This window comes from Eupeodes corollae, chromosome 1, assembly GCF_945859685.1.
Source record: "Eupeodes corollae chromosome 1, idEupCoro1.1, whole genome shotgun sequence".
NCBI classification, from domain to species: Eukaryota; Metazoa; Arthropoda; class Insecta; order Diptera; family Syrphidae; genus Eupeodes; species Eupeodes corollae.
In genome coordinates this window covers 237,492,354-237,516,822 of record NC_079147.1, presented here as the reverse complement: position 1 = coordinate 237,516,822, position 24,469 = coordinate 237,492,354, and the positions used below count along the sequence as shown (strand labels likewise).

At 32.2% G+C, this 24,469-nt stretch overlaps 1 protein-coding gene across 6 annotated transcripts in view; it reads right to left on the bottom strand.

Annotated features, from left to right (window-relative positions):
* Nucleotides 1-4,202: 4,202 nt before the first annotated feature.
* The window catches only part of LOC129943355 (trehalase-like), a 96,935-nt gene continuing 76,668 nt past the window's right edge, over nucleotides 4,203-24,469 (bottom strand). For 2 of the 6 annotated variants that reach the window (XM_056052726.1, XM_056052729.1), the window contains exons 3-8: nucleotides 20,252-20,278; nucleotides 8,466-8,649; nucleotides 7,123-8,400; nucleotides 6,916-7,054; nucleotides 4,546-4,629; nucleotides 4,203-4,467 (exon numbers count right to left, since the gene is read on the bottom strand). In XM_056052726.1, the coding sequence (XP_055908701.1) occupies nucleotides 4,547-4,629; nucleotides 6,916-7,054; nucleotides 7,123-8,400; nucleotides 8,466-8,649; nucleotides 20,252-20,278 (1,711 nt within the window). In that variant the 3' untranslated portion in view covers nucleotides 4,203-4,467; nucleotide 4,546. Of the gene's footprint in view, nucleotides 4,468-4,545; nucleotides 4,630-6,383; nucleotides 7,055-7,122; nucleotides 8,401-8,465; nucleotides 8,650-15,014; nucleotides 15,492-20,251; nucleotides 20,279-24,469 lie in introns of those variants that run through there. The other 4 variants (XR_008781224.1, XR_008781225.1, XM_056052728.1 and 1 more) reach the window with 4 other exon arrangements.

The window sequence follows — 24,469 nt, the reverse complement described above, 5'->3', positions numbered from 1 at the left end:
AAAAAAATAAGCAGTTTATTGAATGAAACTTTTGGTGGGGACATTATCAAACGTGTTGGGCCTCTGGTGATCGTGTGATTTAACACCGCACGGCTGGATTTTTTTTGTGGGGCTGTGTGAAGTCGTTTATCCACTTAGATAAGTCCGAGGTCTTGGAACAGAACATATAATATATAAATATATGCGTTTTATTTCTTCTTGAAAGCCTCACATCTAAAAATACACCCTTTATTTCCTACAAGTGGTCGGGGATTTTATCAAGAGAATGAGGGAGTCGATTTTGCCCTTTACGTTATCAATCAAAGTACAATAAATAAATGCACATAATTGTTTGACGTTTCTGACAATGACAAAACTGTCAGATATACTTTTTTGTTAATATCATCTTTGTATTTAAAACCTAAAGTATTATCACCGTGAAGCTCTACGGGGCGGCATCTAGTGGCTACAGCGACATTAGCTCGTGCACATAAAATCTCCGACACCACATTACGGCTACAGCCGGCGAACATAAACAAAATTGTTTCATGATAAAGTTAAATTGTGTTTTTGGGATATTAAATCTACCAATAGATAGGTTCAGACGTCATAAGAGACTTGAAAGTAAGGCAAGTTTCTAGTATCTAATTGGCCAGCTGCCAAAACATTGCATTCTGATTGGGCAGGTTCAGGCGCAAGAAGAGGTAACGCGAGGATGCTGTAAAAAATCACTAAAGATCTTATAGGCCAACAACATATTTTCAACCATCCTATTCGGGACACGAACGTTAGTCTTTTAGTGTCAATGGAAGATCAATTTCGGAGATGGAAGGAGCACTTCTGTACATTGCTGAACGATGACCAGATTGCAAATTTAAAACCTAATGCAAACCATCAACTGCCGGACATACGCAGATCTACCAGAAGCATTTATATTGACCCCCCGACATGCACGGAAATAAGAACCCCGATACACTTTTTAAAGAACAACAGAGCAGCTGGGCTGGATGGCATACCTGCCGAATTCCTCAAAGTGGACCCCGATTTGGTTGCGGGTATTGTTGCCACTTGTTAAGTCTAAGATCGAGCCTACGCTCAAGAGGCATCAAGCGGGATTTCGCAATGGTCGATCATGTGTCGACCACACTAACACCTTGCGAATTATTCTTGAACAATCGTCGGAGTACCAATCTCCTTCCATCGCGTTAATCGTGATCTTATCTGGAGACCGCTTGTTGCTAGAGGATTTCCTGATAAAATTGTTGCTATAGTAAAAGAGTCTTACAACAATGCAAGGTGTTTTGTTTTGCGCAATGGACAACTTTCCGATGCATTTGAAGTGCGACAGGGAGTAGGACAGGGTGATGTATTGTCACCGATTCTGTTCTTGCTTGTTATTGATGATGTTATAACGGCTACGGTGGGTGAACACGAGAGACTGGGTATCCAATGGCGCCTGAAGGAAACATTAAGCCATTTGGACTATTCTGACGACATACAAACAGAAATTGAGACCTCAGCCAAATGTGCCACTCTTTAATGCGCACCAGCCGAAACCAACAACAACAGGTTATTGTGAGACAAGTGACAGTAGAAGAGGTCAACCAGTTCAACTATCTGGGAAGCTATTTGGCACTCGATGCTGAAACGGACCTGGATGTCACCAATAGAATAAATAAAGCCCGTAGTGCATTCGGAATCCTTTCTAAAGTATGGACCTCCAGGAAAATAGCGCTCCGTACCAAGTTAAAGTTGTCTGGGTCCAACTTAAAATCCGTGCTGCTATATGCCTGCGAAACGTGGAAATGCTCTGCTGGCATCTCGAGAAGGTTGCAAATTTTTGTCAACCGCTGTCTACGTTACATCCTGAACATCCGGTGGCCACAAACCATATCTAACGATGAAAGTGGTGCTGGATTGGCCATACATTGATAAAGTCGGACGACAAGATAGCAAAGCAGGCCTGGAAGACCAAAAGAAACATGGAGATCATCTGTCATGGAGAAAGCTCTGTCCCAAAACTTGGAGACGTGGTCCCAGCTGAGGTATCGTGCTAGGAATTGAGAGAGATGGAAGGAACTGGTTGCCGCCCTATGCTCCAGGGGGAGTTAAAGTGCTGCTACTAGCAGCCGGAAACGAAAAAGAAGAAGAAGGTTCAGGCGACATAAGGGACTTAAAAGTTAGGCAAGTTTCTAATATCTGATTGGCTAGCTGCCAAAAACTTAACTTAAAATTAAGGCAACTTTAATGGACAGTTGACTGGAAAGTTAGCCAAGAGAAATCTCCCTAACTATTAAGTCGAGTCTACTTCTATCAAAATGACAGTTGATCAGGTTTTTTCATTTAACTGAAAGGTGAACTTTATAAATTATAACTCTATGATATATTTATGTTCCTCACAATTCCATTAAATGTTTTGTTTAAAAGGTTCCTTGTCAAACTTGAAAAGAAATAAGTAATATTTTTTTACAATACAAAATATAAATTGTGATGAACTTGCAGCTTGCCCGAGGAGTTTCTTTTTTTTAGACTATACGGATTTTGTTTGTACGATTAACTGAAATAATTGACACCTAATAAAATTAACTTATTAGCTTGGTCAAAATGTAGATTGGGCTGGTTCAGACGACATAAGGGAATTGAAAGTAATGTAAGCTTTTAGTGTCTAGTTGCCAAAAACTGCCTGCTAAATAAGACAACATTATTGGAAAATTGATTGGAAAGTTAGTGAAGAAAAATCTCCCTACCTATCAAGCCGAGTCTACTTGTGTTAAAATGACAGTTGATCATGATTTTTCATTCAACTGAAACTGACTTACTTAAGGTGGCGCTACAGTCCTGTGTGAACTAAAGCCTCACCCAACAAACTTTTCCATCTAGCTCGGTCCCTAGCTAGATGTCTCCAGTTTCGCGCTCCAAGTTGGGAGAGGTCACCTTCCACTTGTGTGCGCCACCTGATCCGCAGTCTTCTTCTACTGCGCTGTCCTGTGGGTGTGGATTCGAAGAATTTCCGGGCCGGAGCATTGCCACTTTAGTCGTTGGACTTTTACCCTTCTTTACAGCCCGTGCAGCTCGTCGTTCCATCTTCTCAACCACTCTCCTTCAATGCATACGGGACTGTAGATCACACGAAGAACTTTTCTCTCGAAGCGACCCAAGGTGCTTTTATCCGCTTTTGTCATAGTCCATGCTTCTGCACCGTATAGCAGGACAGGGATGATAAGGGTCTTTTATAGCAACACTTTGGTCTTGAAAACTGTACTTTATATTCTAGAATTAATTTATTGTCTGCACAATTTCTTTAATGTTTCGTATAGAAGGGTTCGTTGTCAAATTGCATAAAATTATAATTCTTTCCAATACAAATCGTGACGGACTTGTAGTTTGCTTGAGGATTGTTTTTTAAACAATGTTCTTTTAGTTTTTGTACGATAAAGAACGCAGAGGTTAGTAAAGTAATATTCTGAGTTTTTGTCTGACAAATTGCTTGAAAATATATTTGATAATTTCCTGATAGTTTTACATCATTAATCGCGCAATTAACATGTCAAAAAAAGAGAAACACTTTTTAATATTATTCTTATACAAATCTTACCACGTTCGAAATGATTGGTTTTTTAAAAGTGATAAGATCTCAAGACATAAAGACATTTTTAAACTTTTTACTTAGATTACAATTATTATATATTGTCTACATATGTTCCTATAAAAATCATTAAAATTTTAAAAACTCATTCAGCTAACTGGAATTTCCATAAATGTCTCTTAATTTTTCATCTGCTCCAGGATTTCCTATATAAAGAGAATTGAATATTTAATTAAAAAATTGTTTTAAATTCCTTTTATTAGAAAATTTGATGCATTAGTCACATTTTGAAGGCACACTCATTCCAGGGAGAAAACATAATAAAAGAACACAACAAAAAAACATAGATTTGTTATTATTCATGTACAAAGTATTGTTTTTATTCTCAACAAAATGCTTTTTCCTACAGAAACAATAAATTCATGTTTCTTCCTTTGATTTTACCGATTCGTTTACAATTACGTTTATTTTTGTATAACTTTTTGGTATTTAATAACATAGGCAATTGATAGCGAGGATTACAAATATGTATATATAGTAAATGTCTACATATATTTTGTTTGTATCATATCCTAATCCTAGGACTAATACTGAATTAAATATATTTTAAATTAAATTACTTTAAAAATTATTTAAATAATTTACATTTGATTTTAATATTAAACAAACAAAAATAACAATAATTAAACAAACAAAAAAAAACATGGAAAAACTAAAAGAAATAGTTTATACAAACTTAAGATGTTAACAATAACACAACATGCTTGATTTAGTTTATTTTTCTTAAACAAACAAACAAATAAATAAATAATTATTATTTAGGCAACAAAAAAGTCGAGGATTTTTTTGTTTAAATTATTTTTTGGTTAACTGGTTGTTTGGGGGGCATTATTCTAGGATATCTGCAATAAGAAAAATAAAATTATTAAATTAAGTTTGATTTGAATTAAATTTTGTAAGCCATATTGTGTCGAACTTACCTCACCATAGGAATCGTCCGACTGTTGTCACGATAACTGCAACTGCGGCTACCGCAACTAAACTCATCATTGATGTTATACTTCCTGAAAATGTTTGAATAACAAAATTATAAACAAATTGATAAACAAAAACAAAAATATCGCATTAAGCTAAAATTGTTAAATTGCATTATTGTAGCGTTTAGTATAAAGGTGTAAAAGTTAAAGAGTAGTTAAAGTAACAGCTTTTTGGGTTAAATCGTTGGGTTAAGGAAGCATGCAAAAAGGGGTTTTATGGATTCAATTTGTTTCCGTAGGTATAGCATTTAATACAAGGATCCTCTATATTATTTTTCATAAGTTAGCCAGTTCACGTAAATGACACTTTTCTCAAAGAGGAAGAAAATGTCAAGATATAATCATAGCTTTTTCAATAAGAGGTTTCACTTTGAACAGCCCAGTATTTGGGTAGCTGTCGCTTTTGAAACTGTCATCTTTTTGACGTTTGACGAGTAGGAAGTACGTACATGACAGTTTTATGCACTAATCATCATGCCACGGGCACTCTTCAATAACGCACTAAAACTGTTAAATCCACTACAATAATAGTGAGTTTTTTGACCGTGTTCTTTCTCAAAGAGTTGGTCATCATTTGCCTCCGAGACCTTTAAATATAAACATTTTTTGGAGCTACGTGAAAGATAAGGTACATTTGAACCGATTCATTACCAAATAATTAAATTTGTGAAGTTATAAAAGACAGTGGGGGGTAAAAGTGCGAATTGGTTATGACATTTTTAAGAACGGGAAATGATACTGCAACCGAAGCCCTAGTGGCCATTTGACTGGTATCATTTTAAAACGTTAACAACTTAGTCTCTACAATGAAATAAATATCCATTAATTTTCAATAAACAATACTCTATTATTTAAATTATCAAAATAAAACCTCTATTAGAAAGAAATTCAATGTTCAGGTGTCAAAAAAATTGTTTTTTTTTGTGGCCAATGGAACACATTGGAATTTTTTTTATGTATATGTATTAGAGCAAAGAGGGTTAAATCTACCGAAAAATTAAGATATAAAAATAAATCAATTTATTTTTGCCCAATGGAACGCAAAAACAAGGAAAATTTGTGTTTTGACAGAAAAATTTGTGTTTTAATGAAAAATAAATTGATATATTTTACCGATGAAACACCTCAATAATGTTGATGCATTGTCAGATTTGAAAGAATTTGATTTGAGCTGTCATTTTCAATATCTGACAAATCTATTAGGGTTTGATTTTTTTTTGTGTTGAATAGAACAGGATTGAAAATTGATTTTTATCTTTAATTTTAATGATTGATTGAGCTGTCATTTTCAATATCTGACAAATCTATTAGGGTTTGATTTTTTTTTGTGTTGAATAGAACAGGATTGAAAATTGATTTTTATCTTTAATTTTAATGATGTAACTGTCAAACAACAAATGCTTTTGAAATATTTCGAAATTAAAATGAAAAAATTGATTTCATCCAAATTTGTCAAACTGAAATGAGGAATGAACAAGGAACAAAATTGATGTTTTGCAAGATTCAAATAAAAATTAATTGATTTATTTTACCAATGGAAACCCCTTATTATAGATTTGTATTATGTAAACGTGAATAAAGTTGACTGACATAACATATGTTTTCTTAAAGAAACACTTAACATAAAGCATACTAATATTGGAACATAGCTGAGTCTTGTTTTCCATTGGTCATCCATAGAAGCTTTATGAGGTCTCAGACGATGAAGCTTCTAGATGATCAATGAAGAACAAAAGGAACATGCAAAAGGACAATAAACGTTAAACGAAACAAAGACTTACATTACAGACACATGTTCGTTGGCAGGATTGATATAATTTTAGATTTGATTTTTATTCAGCTGCTCTCGATTGGTTTTGTTATTATATTAAAAATTGAGGAAAAATTTGACATGAGACAAAACACAAAACTTTACACAAAACAGGATATTTTTTATAAAATTTTCTTTAACAAATATGCTGGTGCTGGTGTGGATAATGATGATGATGATGATTGTGTTTGTTGACATATAAAAATCATTAAAGATTTATAGTAATAGTTTATTTTTGGTTTACCAGAACCCATAATTTAAAAAATAGTCCTTTTTTCATCTTTATCACAATGTTCTTTGTTGTTGTTTCTGTTTTTAAATTGTTGTTCGTTATTTTTTCATTGTTTATTTGCGTGTTATTGTATATTATGATCTGTTTGTACATAAATTTCGAGTGTAGAGTAGAATTATTGGACGTTGGACAAAACACATTATTTTTTAAGGACGTCAGTGAAAATATTTGTGTCAACACAAAAATTATTGTACGGTTTCATTGTTTTCACCTTTTGATGTAGGCGCTGGGGTAATTTCATCACCGTACTTAGTAAGTAAATCAATGATAATACCATTTGTCCATCCAAAACCAGTTTGGATATCATATTCACCGCCACCTCCATGTCCACCAAATTTTTCGGCATCATACTACAATTAAAAAAAATTGAAAATCTTCGTTAGAAGAAAACTACATATATGTGATATTAGAAATATACCTTTTCAAACATCGCCTGAGTCTCCTTGAAGGCGGCAAAATTCGATCGAACCCATCGGAAGCTCCATGATTTTGCCAGTTTTGTAGCCTCTGGAGTTTTGAGATTAGCAAGACCTTCGAGTAAGGTATGTTGCATTGGTGGCCAGACATTGGGGTAGTCCCATTGCTCTCCGGTGTTTGATAATGTATTTGGTACACCACCAGGGTATTTATCAAGCTCAAGCTTAGCGATGTACTTGAGTACAGTTTTCGAGATCTTTTCAGAATCCTTAGGATTGAAAGCCTTTGTCCATAGGGGGAAGAGATTTGTTGGAGTGAAGTAGTTTCGGGGTTTGTTGTTCAGCATGTCATAGTCCAACCATACACCGGCTTCTTCGTTCCAGAGGACAGCATTGATTGCCTCGAGAATATTCTTAGCCTTCGTCTCGTATTCACTTGATTTGGCAACATTATTAGACATTGTGTAGAATTCCGCAATGATCTTAGCATTCCAATACAAAATGGCGTTTAATTCAACTGGAATAATTGACCGGCACTTCAAGTCAGTCAGATTGCCCTCATTGGTACCTTTGTCATTGATAAACCAACGACTGCTAAAGTCCATTCCAGATTCCGCTGCAGCAGCAAGTTCAGAGTAGAATGCTTGTTTCTTCTCATCTGTGTCGTATCTTCTAGCACTAATAACATCTTCCCTATAAGATTCGGGCCTTGGTCCGACAGAAGAATCACCATAGGCAAACAAATTATAGCCCTTAGCTTGAACTGTGTGATTGTTCATCCAATATTCGAATTCATGCTCCAATGTCTCGACACTATTGAGGGCAAATTCATCGTCCTTGGTGAATTCCACATAAGATTTGATCATACCAGCCAATAGTGGTGGTTGAGAACGCTTTGCATAGTAGACACGACCTCCATTTGGAATGAAACCGAAACGCTGGACAATTGACAAGAAGTTCGACAACATACCGCGGGCTGTTTGGTCCATTTGTGAGTGCAAAAGTCCACGAATGATCCAATAGGAATCCCAGTAGTAGAATTCAATAAAACGTCCACCAGGAACAATAACTGGATTATCAACAGGAATGATGGAATAGTATTCGGGATTCTTGTGCACATCATCGATCATTTTACGTCCGAGAATTTTCCAGATTCCATTCAATTCACTGCCCCATTGCTTAAGATCGGGATCACGAATAAGATCCAAGAAACGAGGTCTTTCAATCCAATCTTGGGGAGTGTAGTTTTCAAATTCTTTGCCAAGATCATCAAAGTTATCCTAAAGAATATGAAACAACAAATGTTTAGTTAAATAAAACCAAAAATAAGCTCTTAAAAACTTACCTTGACAAATTGTTCGATGTCGGTTTTGGATGGATTTTGGTCTTTGCTGTTTAAAAGTTCTTCGAACTTGGTGATTGTGACATTTGGCGAATTTTTTAATTTCATGTCAACAAACGTCTTGGAGTCCTTGAAAATAGAATTCATTTGGACATGGTGCAGAAGTTTGCCCGTACAGTAGACTTCGCTGAAATAAGAAGAAGGAAAACAATTAATCATTTTTGTTCAGAATTATATTTTTCATTTTGATGATTTATTTCTTTTGCCCATATTTTTGACCGTCTTCTAAACTTGTTAAAAGGTAAAACTATTTTGAAAAAATATCAGTTTTCCAAATTTCTAGAAGGTGTTTGTTTGTTCTGAAAATTATTAATTCGAAAAATTGGATCTTAGGAACTTTCTTTGTAAAGCTTAAAAATGTTACTCTGTATTTGTTGCATTGATAATAATTAGGCACGCAAAAGCCTTGAGTGTTAAAAACTGTATCCTTAAGCTATAAAAATAAATAAATTGGGTGGCAGTCCGTTGAGAACCAAGGCCTAGTGACTTACAACTCTCAACCATTCCTGTGTGCGAGTAATGTTGTCAGGAATGGAGGGGACCTACAGTTTATATGCCGACTCCGAACGGCTAATTTTGAGAAATCACTTTTTCATGACAATAGTTACTCTTGAAGAATTTGTCAATTCCTCGCAAGAGGCAGTACCCGTGAAAAGACTTTAGATGGCATAGGCAGGGATCGAACCCAAGACCTCTAGCATGACAGTCCAACGCACTAACTATCATACCCCGGGTACCGTCCTTAAGCTATAGCTTCCTAAATATAATAATGAAATAAACACGCCGGCCGTTCAATTTGTAGTCATTCATAATTGTGATAGTTTAGATCCAATTGCAAAAGTTTTGAACAGTAAATCGCCGTTCTGAGAACTTGAGACGTAATTTGTAATCTAAACCGTCACTTTGTTATATAAATAAATAAATATACTGATTATTCTTGTGCTGGATTTGTCTTTAATACCTGAGATTAATTAATAATTATGCAAATAAATGTATACAGAATTAATGTTTTAAGCTGTTTTTCAACAAAGAACTAGCTTTTCCACTAGACACAAAAATGTGATAATTTTTTTTAATGTTGTAGGTAAGCAAAATTATCGTTTTGTATTTATTTATTCACAATAAGCGCGCTTAGCGGCTATCAAATCAACAGATAATTATAGAATATTTAAATGGTTTTACAATAAATTACTTATGTATAGTTTTTTAAATCAATAGAAAATTGTATACCTGAATCTGAATTTATTTAAATTTTAGAAGATATTAATAGTTCGAAAAAATTGATAACATAAGTTTAAAGAAACAAACTAATTTAACAAACTTTACACATAAAACCAAAATAAAAAAAGGGGCTTATTGAGTTGTTAGAAAATTTTTACCAAGTTTAAGTATTGTTTTCTTGTTATGTTTTTATTTTTTTTTTAACTGCCAATTTGATTTTCCTCAAAATTTTACTAAATGTTAACAACAATATTTTTTTAAAAGATAAAAGTAGTTTAAAGCTAATATCTCGAAGTTTTCAAAAGATATTTGAGTCAAAAATCTATTTTTACCAACTTTTATTAATTTTTTTGTTTATGTTTTTGCTTTTTGTAAAAAAAACTGTCACCTCGATTTTTGTCAACATTTTTCGGAATGTTGACGACAGTATTTCTTATAAGTTAAAATAAGCTGAAAGCCATAATCTCAAATTTTTGAAAAGATATTTAAATCGAAATTCAATTTCAAAGTAATGTTTATTTTTAGATTTTTATTTTTTATATAAAAAACTGTCAATTTGATTTTTCTCAAAATTTTACCAGTTGTTTAAATCTTTATTTTTCGTTGCACAAAACTATTTTGGAGATAAAATCATTTTGTATTCGTAAAATGTTTGAGGTGACAACATTTTTTTTTAGTTTTTTTGATTTGTAAAAAAACCGTTGTCTTGATTTTTTTAAATATACTTGTTTGGTATTACGTTACAATATTTAATATAAAATTTAATTCAAGTCTCAAGCGTTTTGGTTCGTAAGATATTTAGGGTTAACCAAAATGTTCACCTTTTTTTTTAAACTGCTATGGTAAAAAAACCGCAAAAAACTGCGCAATTTTCTTGAGAACCCTTTCTGCATCTTTCTGCCTTATTATCTGGTTCTTGAACTATGAACGACGAAAAAAACATCGCGAACTTGCCGACGTACGGACGACATCTTTCTAAAAATCTCTTATTTCGACTCTAGGGGCCTCGAAACGTCGAGAAATGTCAAAATTTTCAATTTGACAAATCGGACCCATTACTATAACTTCCTATGGGAAGGTAAAAATAGCGAGAATGTCTCAGACTTCATGCATAATTTCGATTTTAATTGTAGACGCATATGTACATATTTTCTACCACAAATTCATAAATGATTAAAGTCAACCATTTTTGGAATTCAAAGTAAGATTTAAAATGAAATTCCACCATAATTGCTGAAGAAAGTTCAAATTTGAAAAACAAAAAACATAAAATTAAACAATATAATTTTGTGTACCCTTAACATTGAATTTAATTTTAATTAAGGGTGAATAATTTCGATCAAGTGGCTTCTGCGTCTGGCTCACTGAGAGGCCCAATTTTCAACTACATTTCGCAGCAATTGGTGCCATTTATCAAATATTCTCTTCAAATGCGTCAATCATCTCGAGCTTATCTAAGTAGACAAGTGCCATTACTTAACTGCACAGACAATATTCGTAGTCAGGCGATGTTAAATTTCACGATCTTGGATACCATACCACCGGCTCAAGACGCGACGCGAGATAAAGCGCTCACCCAAAGTGTCCTTCCTTGATTTTTTCGTTACGTCGAGCGAACCGAACTATTATTTTAGTAATCAATTTTCATTATTTGGAAACGTTTTTCAGTTGGTTAAACAAACTGAGAATAAATCAAGTGACAGCTGTCAAAAAACTAACTCCGAAGAAAATTGATCTTATAAAAACCAAATGACTAAAAACACCCTCTATTAATATTGATTTTGACGATTTATTTTCCATAATGCGTTCGTGGCTACTGATTGAAAAATTAGGTAAGAGCAACTTTATAAACCGTCCTTTACCTGACGAAAGGTTAGGCTACTTAATTATACAAAAATATACTAAATATCGCCTCTTTTATATCTCTCAAATAATATTAAACATATTTTTATTGTTGGTTAAAATATCGCATTCTTTTCTTTAATTTGTTTTTAATGAAACTGTGACCGAAACAACTTTATTTTAAAAAGTATGGAATTATGGCTTTAAGAAAAGTTGTACCAGAATACATTCTTTTCGAATAAAAAAACACAAAGTTAACTTTTAAATTCAAATAGGGATCTAAATTAAATAAAACAAAAAAGGAATAGAAAACAATAAAATTAGAGTTTATTCAAAATTAAGATGAATGACGGTCATCCACAGCTGTCTGTTTTCGTTGTAATGGTTGCATTGAGCGATGTAAATTCTAAATTTTAACATCATTGTATTTTAAAATACATAAAATAATACAAGAAGCCTTAGAGTTTAGTCTTACATTCAAACAATTCCGCAAGATGAAATATCAAAACTATTGCATTTTCTTTAACTATTAGAAATTAAATACATGTAATTCCAAAATAAGGTTAATTTTAAACTCGACTTCAATTTTTATTTGTTTATATTTTTTGACGAAAACAATATTTTAGATATAAACATATTGCTGCCATTTAAAACGTTGTCGACAAAATTAAGGTTTTTAAAGGATTAAGTTGTTTAATTTCGAATATTGCTTTAAAATCACATCAGGTTCTTAAAATTTGACCCTTTAAGAACTCTGAAGACAGCTGTATTTTTAAGGCTAAGATTAAGCCTAACATATATTTTTTACAATAAATTGTATTTTACAAATATTCTAGATACATTTTTAATTATTTAAGTATCTTACTTAGTTTCTGGCAATCAACAGTAAACATAGGTCCTTATTTGTGCTTTCATATTTTTAAAAAATACTTTTTGGAGTTAATTTGTAGTTCAAATTATTTATTCAAAATTTAATTCTCCCCAAATTTCAAAATTACTCGTTTTCAGCATTATTTTAAATTTTCGCAACATTTTTCAAAAACTTAATGTCTGAAAAACAAAAACTCTTCAGCTTCAGTTTTGCCTGACGTTTACGAGAGCAGCCTCATGAATTCAATGCATGCTATCACAATGGAGCTTCGAACTTACGTTTCGTTTGACAATCGTAAGGAAATAACGTAGTGTTACGTAATGTAAATCCAACGGCAGCAAATATTTGCATTGTCTGACAGCTCAACAGCTGTACAAAATTCAACAACCAAAGTACATTTGGAGGGATTTCCATTGGTTATTAAGGCTGTGTAGCTACTTCCGCCATAATTTTTTTTTCGATTTTAAAACTATTTTTTTTTTATTTTGAAAAAAAATAACAGCAGCTAATGACAAAAATGCCATTTTAGAAATGTCATATTGGAAGTGTCATTCAAAGCAATCTCGAAGCAGGTCCAACGTAAAGAAAAGCATGTTTGTGTTGCAGCCATAATGTTGAAGCCTTGTCAACAAACAAATTTCTAACAAAAACAAATATCACTTTTAAGCAATTTTGTCTTTTTCTGTAAACGCCGTTGTAGCAAACTGGTTTAGCGTTTCAATTAGATTTTTGTAATACATATGAAATTTAACAACATTTGAAGATTTTTCGAAATTTATATGAAATGAAATAAATATTTCAACCAAATATTGAGGAAAGGCATCATAGAACTGGAAAATCATCACGGAATTTATTGAAAAAAAGATACTTCATAAATATAGTACCCGTGGAATTATAGTTAGTGCGTTGGACTGTCATGTGCCACCTAAAGTTTTTATTCACGGGTACTGCCTCTTGCGAGGAATTGACAAATTCTCCAAGAGTAATTCTTGTCATTAAAAAATGCTTTCTCAAATTATCCGTTCGGATTCGCCATATAAACTGTAGGTCCCTTCCATCCCTGCAATTACTCGCACACAGAAATGGTTGAGAGTAGTAAGTCATTAGGTTCTGGTTCTCTACGGACTCTTGCGCCACCTAATTCTAATTTCACTTCATAAATATAGTAAGCCTCAAAAAACAAACATATGTACATGTTTTCCGAATTTAAAAAATTAGCATCTCGAAAACTGACGTCAAAGAGTAATTTTTGATTCGAATTTAAATTAAGACTTTCAAAACCCATCAGAAAATCTTTAATTACCATGAAATCTAATTGCAGGAACAAAACCTTTTTTATAATTCCATTCTCGAATTACACAGAATCCATGTTTCTCCCGATATTCAAATATCCAATTTTTATTAAGTTTAATCTTTTAACAAGAGTTTTCAGTTTTTTTTTTTTAAAGAATGTAGGCTATAAAACAAGACAAACATTTAGTCTTTCTTTTCAAGAAAACGAGTATTTCAAACTTGATCAAAATATCATAAAATTATCTAAGGAAAAAAATCAAACATTTTCGATTTAATTGTTTGAAAAGATAAAAACAGGATTTATTTTTCTTAAAGCTTTAAGCGGTGATTAGAAATGGAATGCGACGGTTAAATTGAAGTTGTATATTTTTACAAAAAAAAAAGGCGACGGTCAAACATAAAAACAAAATTATTCTATGAATGTCAACTCCTGCCGCTGTCTGCTCAATGGTCACGAAACACTGAAGTTCTACACAAAAATTCCTAACTTTTTTTGTTCAAAAAGGACACTGGAATTTTTGGATTCGCTTTTTGAATTAATTTATTGTTCCAGTAACTTACAAAAGCAAAGGAAAAAGAGTTGACTTGACTTTAAGAACTGGGTCAACAGAATGCCAAAAATGACCAAGTCCTCTATGAAGTATGAGAACAAGCCGAGCAGTGGTACTTTCTGGCTGTCCCTCCGGATCGCGTTCTTTTTGTGTAAACATTAAAGTCACTAACATAAAATTTTTAATTTCAGTTTCCAAGAATAAATTTTAAGGAAAAAACCTTCAAATTAAAGTATTGTTATGTAAGTTTTCCTTGTAGTTTTATTCACTTTCTTAAGAACACTTCACATAAAAACATTAACAAATATAATAAAAAAAATTGCTAACGAAGAAGCATTTGAAGTATAAAACTAAAAATTAAAGCAATGCCTTTGCAGTACACAGAACATTATTTTACAGAAAGGAGAAAATAATTTCGATCAAAATTGAAATTTTTAAAAATTTATTATTAAAAACCAACAAAAAAACCACGATTTCTCATATTCAAAATAAAAAGGAATATTTTATATCAAACAAAAAAACTATGCAAGAATGCGACCCTTATTTTTGAAGTACTTCATTTTTTAGATTTTTTAAAACACAGTTGGAAATAAATTGTTGACTTTATATTCGATATTTTTTTTAGGGGAGATAAAATATTTTTTAAAGATGTATGTCCTCGTAGAGGCACACATTTTCTTTCATCACTGTTGCTCGCTTTTAATTAAAACTTACCAAGCCTCCAGGTATACAGTTCCCGCTTCAGGAAGTCCATCTGGAGCAATAGCAGCACTTTGAATCAATAATGGTCTTGATACCAATAATTGGAAAACACAAAATACTCCCAAAAGGAGTGTACGAGAACTAATCATTTTTCCTAATGATTTTTATAATTTATTATTATTTTATAATAAATTTAATATTAAATTCAAATAAAATTAATTAACACTTAATATTTTATAACTTTTGTAAATGAAAGAATATTTTGTAAATTAATAAATTTAAATACGTTATAGAAGATAAAATCACTTTTAAGTACACGTTCAACAGAACAATAATAATTTATCACTTTTGAGTTAGTTAAAATATAATTGATTTTTATATTTTTATACAGTAGTTTTTTAATTTATAAATAATTCATTTTATTAAATGTTTTGAATGAATTCACTCATCCCTTTTTTAGCAAACGAGACGATCGTGCTGACAAAACGGTCAGCTTTAGAATGCTTCTGTTCGCTTAGCTCGCAATGGTTTTTATATTTTTAAATTGCCACGACAAATCAACTTGAATGTATCTCGTCGTCGACGACGACGACAACGACGTCTCGACATTCTGACAATTTTACAACCCAACACAACAGATACAAAATAAAAAGATAGAAGAGAGTTTGAAGTGAATAGTATATTTATGAATGTTGTGTATCTTATTTTGTTCTTTTTTATTATTTTATTATTCTCTGACTTGATTAGTTTGATTCTAATGTTAGAATGGGGCGCTTGTGTAAATATCAACAGCAAAATACAGCGGCACCTCAAGCGCCTGCCTGTTGTCATTTTTAACATAAAGAGGGTTGAATAAAAGTATAACCTTTATCGAAGAATATGAACAAAAGTATCAGCCTAAGAACAACTTTTGCAGTGATATTGATAAGTTTTTAAAAAATGCACATTTTATTTAAATAACTTTCGATTGGGATTTATTCCTTATAAGTTATAACCCTTTTTTTTCGTCTGTTATCTTGAACGACCTGAGTCGCAGTAAGAAATGCAATCCAATCAACAGGTGCTATAAATATATCTATACGAGAAATCGTTACTTAAGTTACAAAATTCAAAAAAATATTCCTTTTACAAAACGTGTCCTCAAATTAACTTGAATATTCATTTAAATTATAATCAAGTCTGTTGAAATATTTCAACTTTATAAATAACTAAAGAGTGATGTATGCATAAATTAGAAGAATAATAAACTTAAAAGATTTGTTTTAAACTTATACAACAAATGAAATATGGGTACATTTTGAATGTAATTTTTTTTTTACTAATGTAACACGAATGTAATTTTTTTTCTACTATTGTCACACGTTTTTGAAAACTCGTATTTAGAGCTTCGAAAATTGTTTAATGAACTTAACTTAACTTGGCTTACAGAAGACACAGAATTTTATTGATCATAATAAATAAAATTAAGGTATCGAAAATATTGCCTTTTGTTTAAAAATGGAATCAATACCAATGTCTCTTTGGGATTCAAAACATAGTACAGTGAGAAATTGGCAACAGAAACAATCCGCAGCAGTCCGGGTTTTTGTCCGAATAACATAAAACAAAATTGGGCAGGCTCAGAAAATATAAGGGACTTCATTTGCAGTCACCTGCGTTTTTTTAACGTAAATTTAAACTAACGCAACTAGTTAGATTTTTAAGTGTCATAAACTTCATACTCGGAACTTCACGTTACTGACCTCTCTCTTCAGTTGACTGGCAAAACACTCCCAAGGCAATCTAAAATACCATCTCGACATGTATTTTGTATTTTAAAAAATATTACCTATTCCTTTTCCAATTTGTCAAGGAACCCTTTTACATAAAAGACCAAATAGAATTGTTCAGAATATACCTTTCAGTTGAATGGACAATTATGATAAGCTCTCTTTTTGACATAAGTGAATTGATAGTTAGGGAGATTTTTCTTGATTTACTTTCCAGTCATTTTTTCAGTAAGTTGCCTTAATTGGAAGGCAATTTGTTGGCAGTTAGCTAATGAGATGCTAGAAACTTGCTTTACTTTCAAGTCCCTTGTGTAGCCTGAACCTACCCATTGCAACATATTCAGCGAAATTCAGATCAGAACTTTTTTAAAATTTTTAAAATGTACACTTTTGAAGAGGATATGAAAAGAAAGGCTGCATGAAATATCTTTCAAAGAAATAATTCTACCAAAAAAATATTTAATAACTCCCCAAAAAATTGTTTGGGAATGGGGAGTTCTTTTATACGAGAGATTTAGGGTATTTAATTCATGTTTCATGCCCAAGAAGGGGGGTTGCAACTGGGCAGCATGTCGACCTCACTGTTTTACTTATACCGTAATGCTGGGTGCTTTCTCTTTGGTGAAGTAAGTAAGTCTTAGTTTCCTTACTTCTCAAAATAATGTGGCCTTTTTTTACTCCTTCAATATGACCAACCTTTGAAAATTGGCGTTATTCCACTTTTTTTTTTTAAATTACTAATGGTATAATTTTTAAAAGTTTCGCCGATAAGTCGAGCATGGATGTTCCGACGGTAGAAACAATTGTGATTATCAACCTCCCCCTTCTCGGATGAAAAGGCAATTCTAAAAGTTGGGGTACTCATTACAATCATTTTTGGGGGCTTATTTCATGCCTTTTTTGGAATTCGTTGAGTTATTTTACGGAGTCGCGATACAAATATCAAAAGTAATTTTATTTTAATTTAGTTTCAAGTTTTTTTTTGTAAATTTGAATCTGAATGAAATAAGAACTTAAGGAAAATGGTTCGTTAGCAGATTGTGGTCTAAGTAAAATGATATTTCACTTCCAACAGATGGCGCTATCCTTGCTAAACTTATATTTGTTGTTGATACAACTTTTTGTAGAGTAACAAACACTGATATCGCTTATCGTATAATTAGTAAGTACAGGAAGCGTAGGGAACTTAAAGATCGAGTTTATGATGAGCAACGTTAGAACCCACTCAATCCCTGACCACATTACTCACACACAGGAATGGTTGGGAGTTGTAAGTTACTAGGACCTAGTTATCAACTGGATGTTGTTCCACCTGTTTTATTTTAACCTTGAAATCCGGATTAAGAAGTTTGATTTGAATTTTGTATCAGTGTACTTTTCGGAGGATTTTATTTTGATACAGTTGGAAAAACACAGAAGAACAAACATTTTTTGAAATAACTTGAAAATAAGTTTTGTTGAAGTATCAAAGTTTATCTTGAGTGACGTCATAGTGTTCTGTATATGGGACACTATTCTGTGATAAAAGCCATCAAGTGTTTAACGTACAAACGTCTTAGAATGAAAACCTTGAAAATTGCTCTCGATACTCGCATAAAAGTTTAACCTCAGCAGCAGAACTTATACGGATTCTACTGCTGATGTTGTCTTTGTTTTTCATATACATTTCTGCTGTACTACGGACGGCTTTTCCAAAATAACACAGCTAATGTTAGTTTATTAGGACCTGATGTACATTTTGTGAGTTTGCAAACTATGTACAAACTGAACACGTTTGAAATAAGTGTGGTTCTAGTCTAATTCCAGAAACTAATGTTTTGTTTTAAAGAGAGTTGGCTTAAAAGTGCCAGTACTGTCATTGAAACCCTCATTGGATTTTTTTGACAAGTTTGTTATAGCATTCATTGAAAATTGCTGTTATTGTACAGAGATTTCATGATTGGTGTCAAGATTTCCTATTTGAAATCAAGCATTTGTGGTTTGCACAATAAAAGTAAAACTAACAAGTGCGATATCAAAGAAATGAAACACTTTCAGTGGAACGAAATGTAAAATCAAAAATCAGCTGTTCATAGAAAACGATTTCATCATTGAACAATTTAAAATGAACTTAAAGAAAAGTTCTGTGTGAAATATAGTATTTTTCAGTAAACAGAATTCTACAACTCATTGGATACACTTATGGCTTGCTGCTTTCAATGTTTATTATTCATTGAATCCAAGAATTAAAAGAACCCGTATATAGTTATTAAACCTGCTCAATGCTAATAATGAATTCATGTTGCCTTAAAACGACGACAAACTTTTTAAAAGTACTTTCATCATCTTAATTTTGCAAAAGAAGTGTGGGTTTTTGGGGAACTTAAATCAACTCTTCCTGAATTCTAATCCTAAAATTCCATCGATAAACCTAAATTTTATTTTTCTTAACTAAAATAATCTGACCATCAATCAATAAGTTATAAGTTAATTTATTTATGTTTATTTTTATCATTACTAAAAAATTAAATGTAATTCGGAATCTTCTTATCTTATCATATGAAAATGATATAATAACACAAGAAAATATTAAGAGTTATTACTGTTGTCAAGAATAATTTCGATTTTTGTATTTATTTGATTTGAAAAATGCGCACTTTTTTACATTGTCTAAACGATCTTTATTTTTAAGCCTTATTTACAGTATTTGGAAATACAGAGTTTTGATATACAGAATTTTGAATCATGCAGTATTTTGAAATACAGTATTTTGAGTTACAGTATTTTGTACATATAGTATTTTGAAATACAGTTTTTTGAGATACAGTTTTTTAAATACAGTATTTTAATGCATACAGTATTTCGACCCCAACCCTTTGCAACACTCTTTTCTTTTCATATGTAGGATTTTAAAAGAACAAGTTCACAACTTTGTGGCTGTAAGTCCTCGATAACTTTACACGTAATCTATCTTTAAGACCTTGAATCGATTCTGGAGTTTTCCTACAGATCTTATTATTTATGTGGCCTTAAAGAAAAAAGTGTGAACAATTTCAACAATTTCAACAATTTCTATGCACTGTTGAAGGGCACATATATGATTCCAATTTTTAGTAATGGCGTAGTTTTTGCTTGTCAAATGTCGAAATATGACAATTTTTAAAGTGACAGCTGCCTAAATAGCGGGATATTGAAAAATGAATATCGTATTGGAAAATCCCTTATAAGAATCTTTTAAAAGGATTTATTTTTTATATAATATACTCGAGCTATTTACAATACAAAATTTAAGTCATTCAAATAGATTGATCTCCATGGATAGCAGGATCACGATTTTCTTTGTGTTTACTAGTTCAAAATTGATGCAGATCAGAAAATGGGAATTAATATATTTTTCAAGTTTTTAGGTGAATTTTTAAGGAATTTATATTAATTATTTAATATAATATTTAATATTCCATATTTATTAAATCATTATTTGGCTATGTCCGTTAAACTTACTTCTGGGCACCATCGTAAAATTGAGAACTAAAATTAAAAGAAATAGAGAATAGAAAAATAAATATACATATTTAAACTTTTTTATATAGAAATATAAAAACTTATGTAATTATTAATAAAATTTGCCGTTTGCGAAAAAATTGAGTAAAATTATCACAACTTTATTGAAAGTTGAAGTTGTACTTTGTTTTTATTTAAAATAACATTGAAAAAGTTGATAATGTTGAAATTAAAAAAAAAAAACAAAAATATTTTTTTCTAGTTGATTAAGAACGTTTCAAAAATAATTAATTATTATTTAAAATTAAAAAGATTAGTATCACTCTATCTTATCTAGGTAATTTCTTCAGAAAAAAAGTAAGAAATAACTGCGATATAATATTTAAGAGATCTTTTCATACACATATCTCAAAGGAAAGACGTATGATAAGTGCTTCTTCCTCAATTCAATGACATATTAGAGATCTCTTTTCTCCCACTTCAAGTTTAGTCTGCTTTGGAAAAAAATATGCCAAGGCTAGATGAACTATCATTTTATGTGATAAAACCAAAGATTAGGCCAAAAACTACAACAAAAACATGTATTGATCGTGTGTAAAATTTGCCAAAGTTTAGTTAAATGTAATTTGCTTAAGACAAAATTTAAGTTTTAGTTTAACTTTGTATCCTTGAAGCTCAACAAAACAATAAAAGTCATTACAATTTAAAATTCCAAAGTTTTTCTATCAAAATTCAAATTTTGGGAAAAAATGAGTAGTCTTAATTACTTGTAATTAAAATCTCAAAACACTTTTTCAATCACCTTAAAATGTAATTAAAGAATTTCAATTACTACAAACATGTATTTCAAAAGCATCATATACTTGTAATTTAATAATACTAATGTAATGGGAAACAAAAGTAATTATCAACAAAATAGTAATGATTACTTTTTCAAGTAATGCAAAAATGCAATTACAAATTATTTTCATCAATCGCATTATTCGCAGCATTACAAATAATCTCCTGAAATGCTAAGTTATTTTATGTGTCTTGCTCTTAATAAATAAGAAAGTCAATAATATTAACTGTTATTCAAAAGTGTTTTCCCTCAAGAACTTGAATAGGTCCATTAAAATTTTCAATTACATGTAATTAGTAAGTAATAATTACAAGTAATTGAAATTGATATTTTTCAATCACAATTACTTTTAATGCAATGGAAAAATAATCAATTACCCATTACTTGATGTTGAAAGTTGGGATTAATAACGGAAGAGCAATAATTATTTCTCAACTTTAATATAGGTGCAGTACAAGAAGTACGTAACTATATTTCACGAATAAAAGAATAAATCACGAAAAGAGTTTCATTCATCCGTCAAGTATTCAAAAATGCTATTCATCAATTTTTATTTTATACATTTTTGAATCATAAGTACAATTTTTGGAAACTATTCAAACTTAATACATTATTGTTCATGATTACGATAAGTAAGTAACATATGAATGAATTTCTATAGTAAAAGGTCAGTAATATGTATGTTTTACATTTAAAGACGTGATCTGATTAAAATTATTTAAAAAAACAATAAAGGGAAGTATTGTCCGATGCCAGTATTACTCAGCAAGACTCTCATATTTATTTTGTTGTCAATATTTGTCTTCCGGGTTTCGGGAAGTTTTGTTTGTCGCAATTTAATGTTCAAGGCTCTTTTTTTGATGCGTAACCACCCGCAATCAATGAAATCGATGATGACTAAAAACCAATAAATAGTTCTTGATTACTGATGTAAATCTAAAACCTCAATAAGTTTGAGTGTTGAAACTATAGATAAACGTTAAAAGTTCAAATTTGTGCTTTCATTGTTTTTTTTTTTTGTATAAACTTGTTAAACAAAATTCTTTACTAAAATTGTAGAATATTGTTGTATCAACTCTCTTTACATAAAATGTTTACTTTCGAAAAATAGAACTTTAGAAACAACGATAAGAATGTAAGCAAATAAATAGAATACATATAGGTGCAATTTTAAACTATTTAATATTGAAGCTTTCATGTCCTTCTTCAAAGTAATGATGTAATATCAAGAGCAGAAAGCAGACCTAAACAGGGTGATTTTGAAGACATGACGTGTGGTTTTCAAGAAGAAATAAAAACATGCTTTGGCATAGAATTTATAAATAAAGTAAATTAGGTGGCGCAACAGTCCGTGAAGCTCTAGGGCCTAGTGACTTACAACTCTCAACCATTCCTGTGTGCGAGTAATGTTGTCAGAGATGGAAGGGAGTTTATACGCCGAATCCGAACGGAGAATTACTCTTGGAGGAGTTGTCAATCCTTCGCTAGAGGCAGTACCCGTGAAAAAAGTTAGGCGGCACAGGCAGGGATTGAACCCAAGACCCCTTGCATAACAGTCCAACGCACTATACATCACGTTATGGGTACTACTGATCAAGAATCTAGCAAGAATTCAGCTTAGTTATAAAGCCTCAATGCTTCGTCGCAGTGGACTAACAACAACATTGGCCACTCCGTAATTCTAAGGTACTTAGAATCAATTCCATAGCACACAGACTACACCATCCCCCAACTACAATTCGACAGAAACTTCCAGATTTCTATACCTACCAGATCTTTTTGGGAGGATGGGACATTCTTGGAGGATAAGTCAATCTATTTTTACACATATGGCTCAAAAACCAAAGAAGCGGTTGGTGGAGGTGTGTTATGAACGACTGAAATTAAGTCTCTCATTCCGCCTTCCCAATCATTGTAACGTGTTCCAGGCGGAACTTTTGGCGATTAAGGAAGTCTTGTTTTGGCTCAAAGAAAACCTGATATCAACATCTGATATCCGTATTTTCTCTGACAGCCAGGCCGCTATCAAATCTTTGAACTCTGTCTCTACAAACTCTATAACAGTCCATAACTGTCGATCATCTCTAATGGAGATGGCGCAACAGTTCAATATTCACCTTTGCTGGGTCCAGGCCATAGAGACATTCCAGGTAAATGTAAGGCCGATGGACTCGCCAGGAACGGTACAGTACAGCCCATGCTACCACGTTTGGCAAGTACTGGCATACCAATCGCTACTTGTAAACTGTTGCTAATGCAAGACGCTGCGAGGAGGGCAGGCACCAGGTGGAACAACATCTCCACGTGTCAAGCCACAAAAAACATCTGGCCAACACTGAATATAAAATGTTCAAGGTGCTTGCTCTCTCTAAGCAGATCGCATATAAGATCAATAATAGGTGTCATAACCGGACACTGTCTAATAGGAAAGCACGCCACGAGACTAGGCGTATTCTAAAATGACTTTTGCAGAAGCTGTATGGACGAGGAAGAGGAAGAAACGGTTCTTTATCTTCTCTGCACATGCCCTGCTCTAGCTCGAAAACGCAAGAATTACCTAGGAGAATTCTTCTTTAACGATCTAAACGATCTAAATCATATCAGTATAATCAGCCTCTCACGTTTCGTAAAAGACTCTAGCTGGTTCCATTGAGCTTAGGAGGAAGCCTCAAGATTCATGTGGTATCACAATGGGCCATTAAACTGGCCTAAGTGTGTCCGTTTCAATCTTGATCTTGGACAGCCACTATAACCTAACCCTAACCTATAAAGAAGGAAGGTTTTTCATTATTCAGCCGCTGCGGCTGGATTGAATAAATTTCAGCCGAAAGGCTACATTTTTGACCACTTTTTTGAGGCCGTAGAACAGTTTTGACGCACTATTCAAGACTTCAATCGGCTCGAGGTTATATGCGTAGAAAAGCGACTTCACATAACCCCACAAAAAAAACGTCCAGCGGCGTTTAATCGCACGATTTTGGAAGCCACGCAACAGGTTCAGGACAGTAGGTGATGTCACGAAAATGTTCCTTTATTAAATTTACTATTTTGTTCGATGAATTGAACCGAGCCATTATTTTGGTAATAAATTTTGCACAATTAAAAAAGAAAACTAAACTGTGCATACATCAAGTGACAGCTGTCAAAAAGACCAACTCTGAAAATAGTATTACCAGATTGAAAATGAAAAATACACGTTATAAGGTTTTTCGAGTTCGATATGTTTACTTTTTAAATATATCCTGATATTTAGGTAGCTGTCACTTTTGAAGCTCTCATATTTTGACATTTGACAGGTAAAAACTACGACCTTTGTTTGAATTGACGTTAACGTCACATTCATGTGTAAATGCTTAAAATTTTAACAAGCATTAATA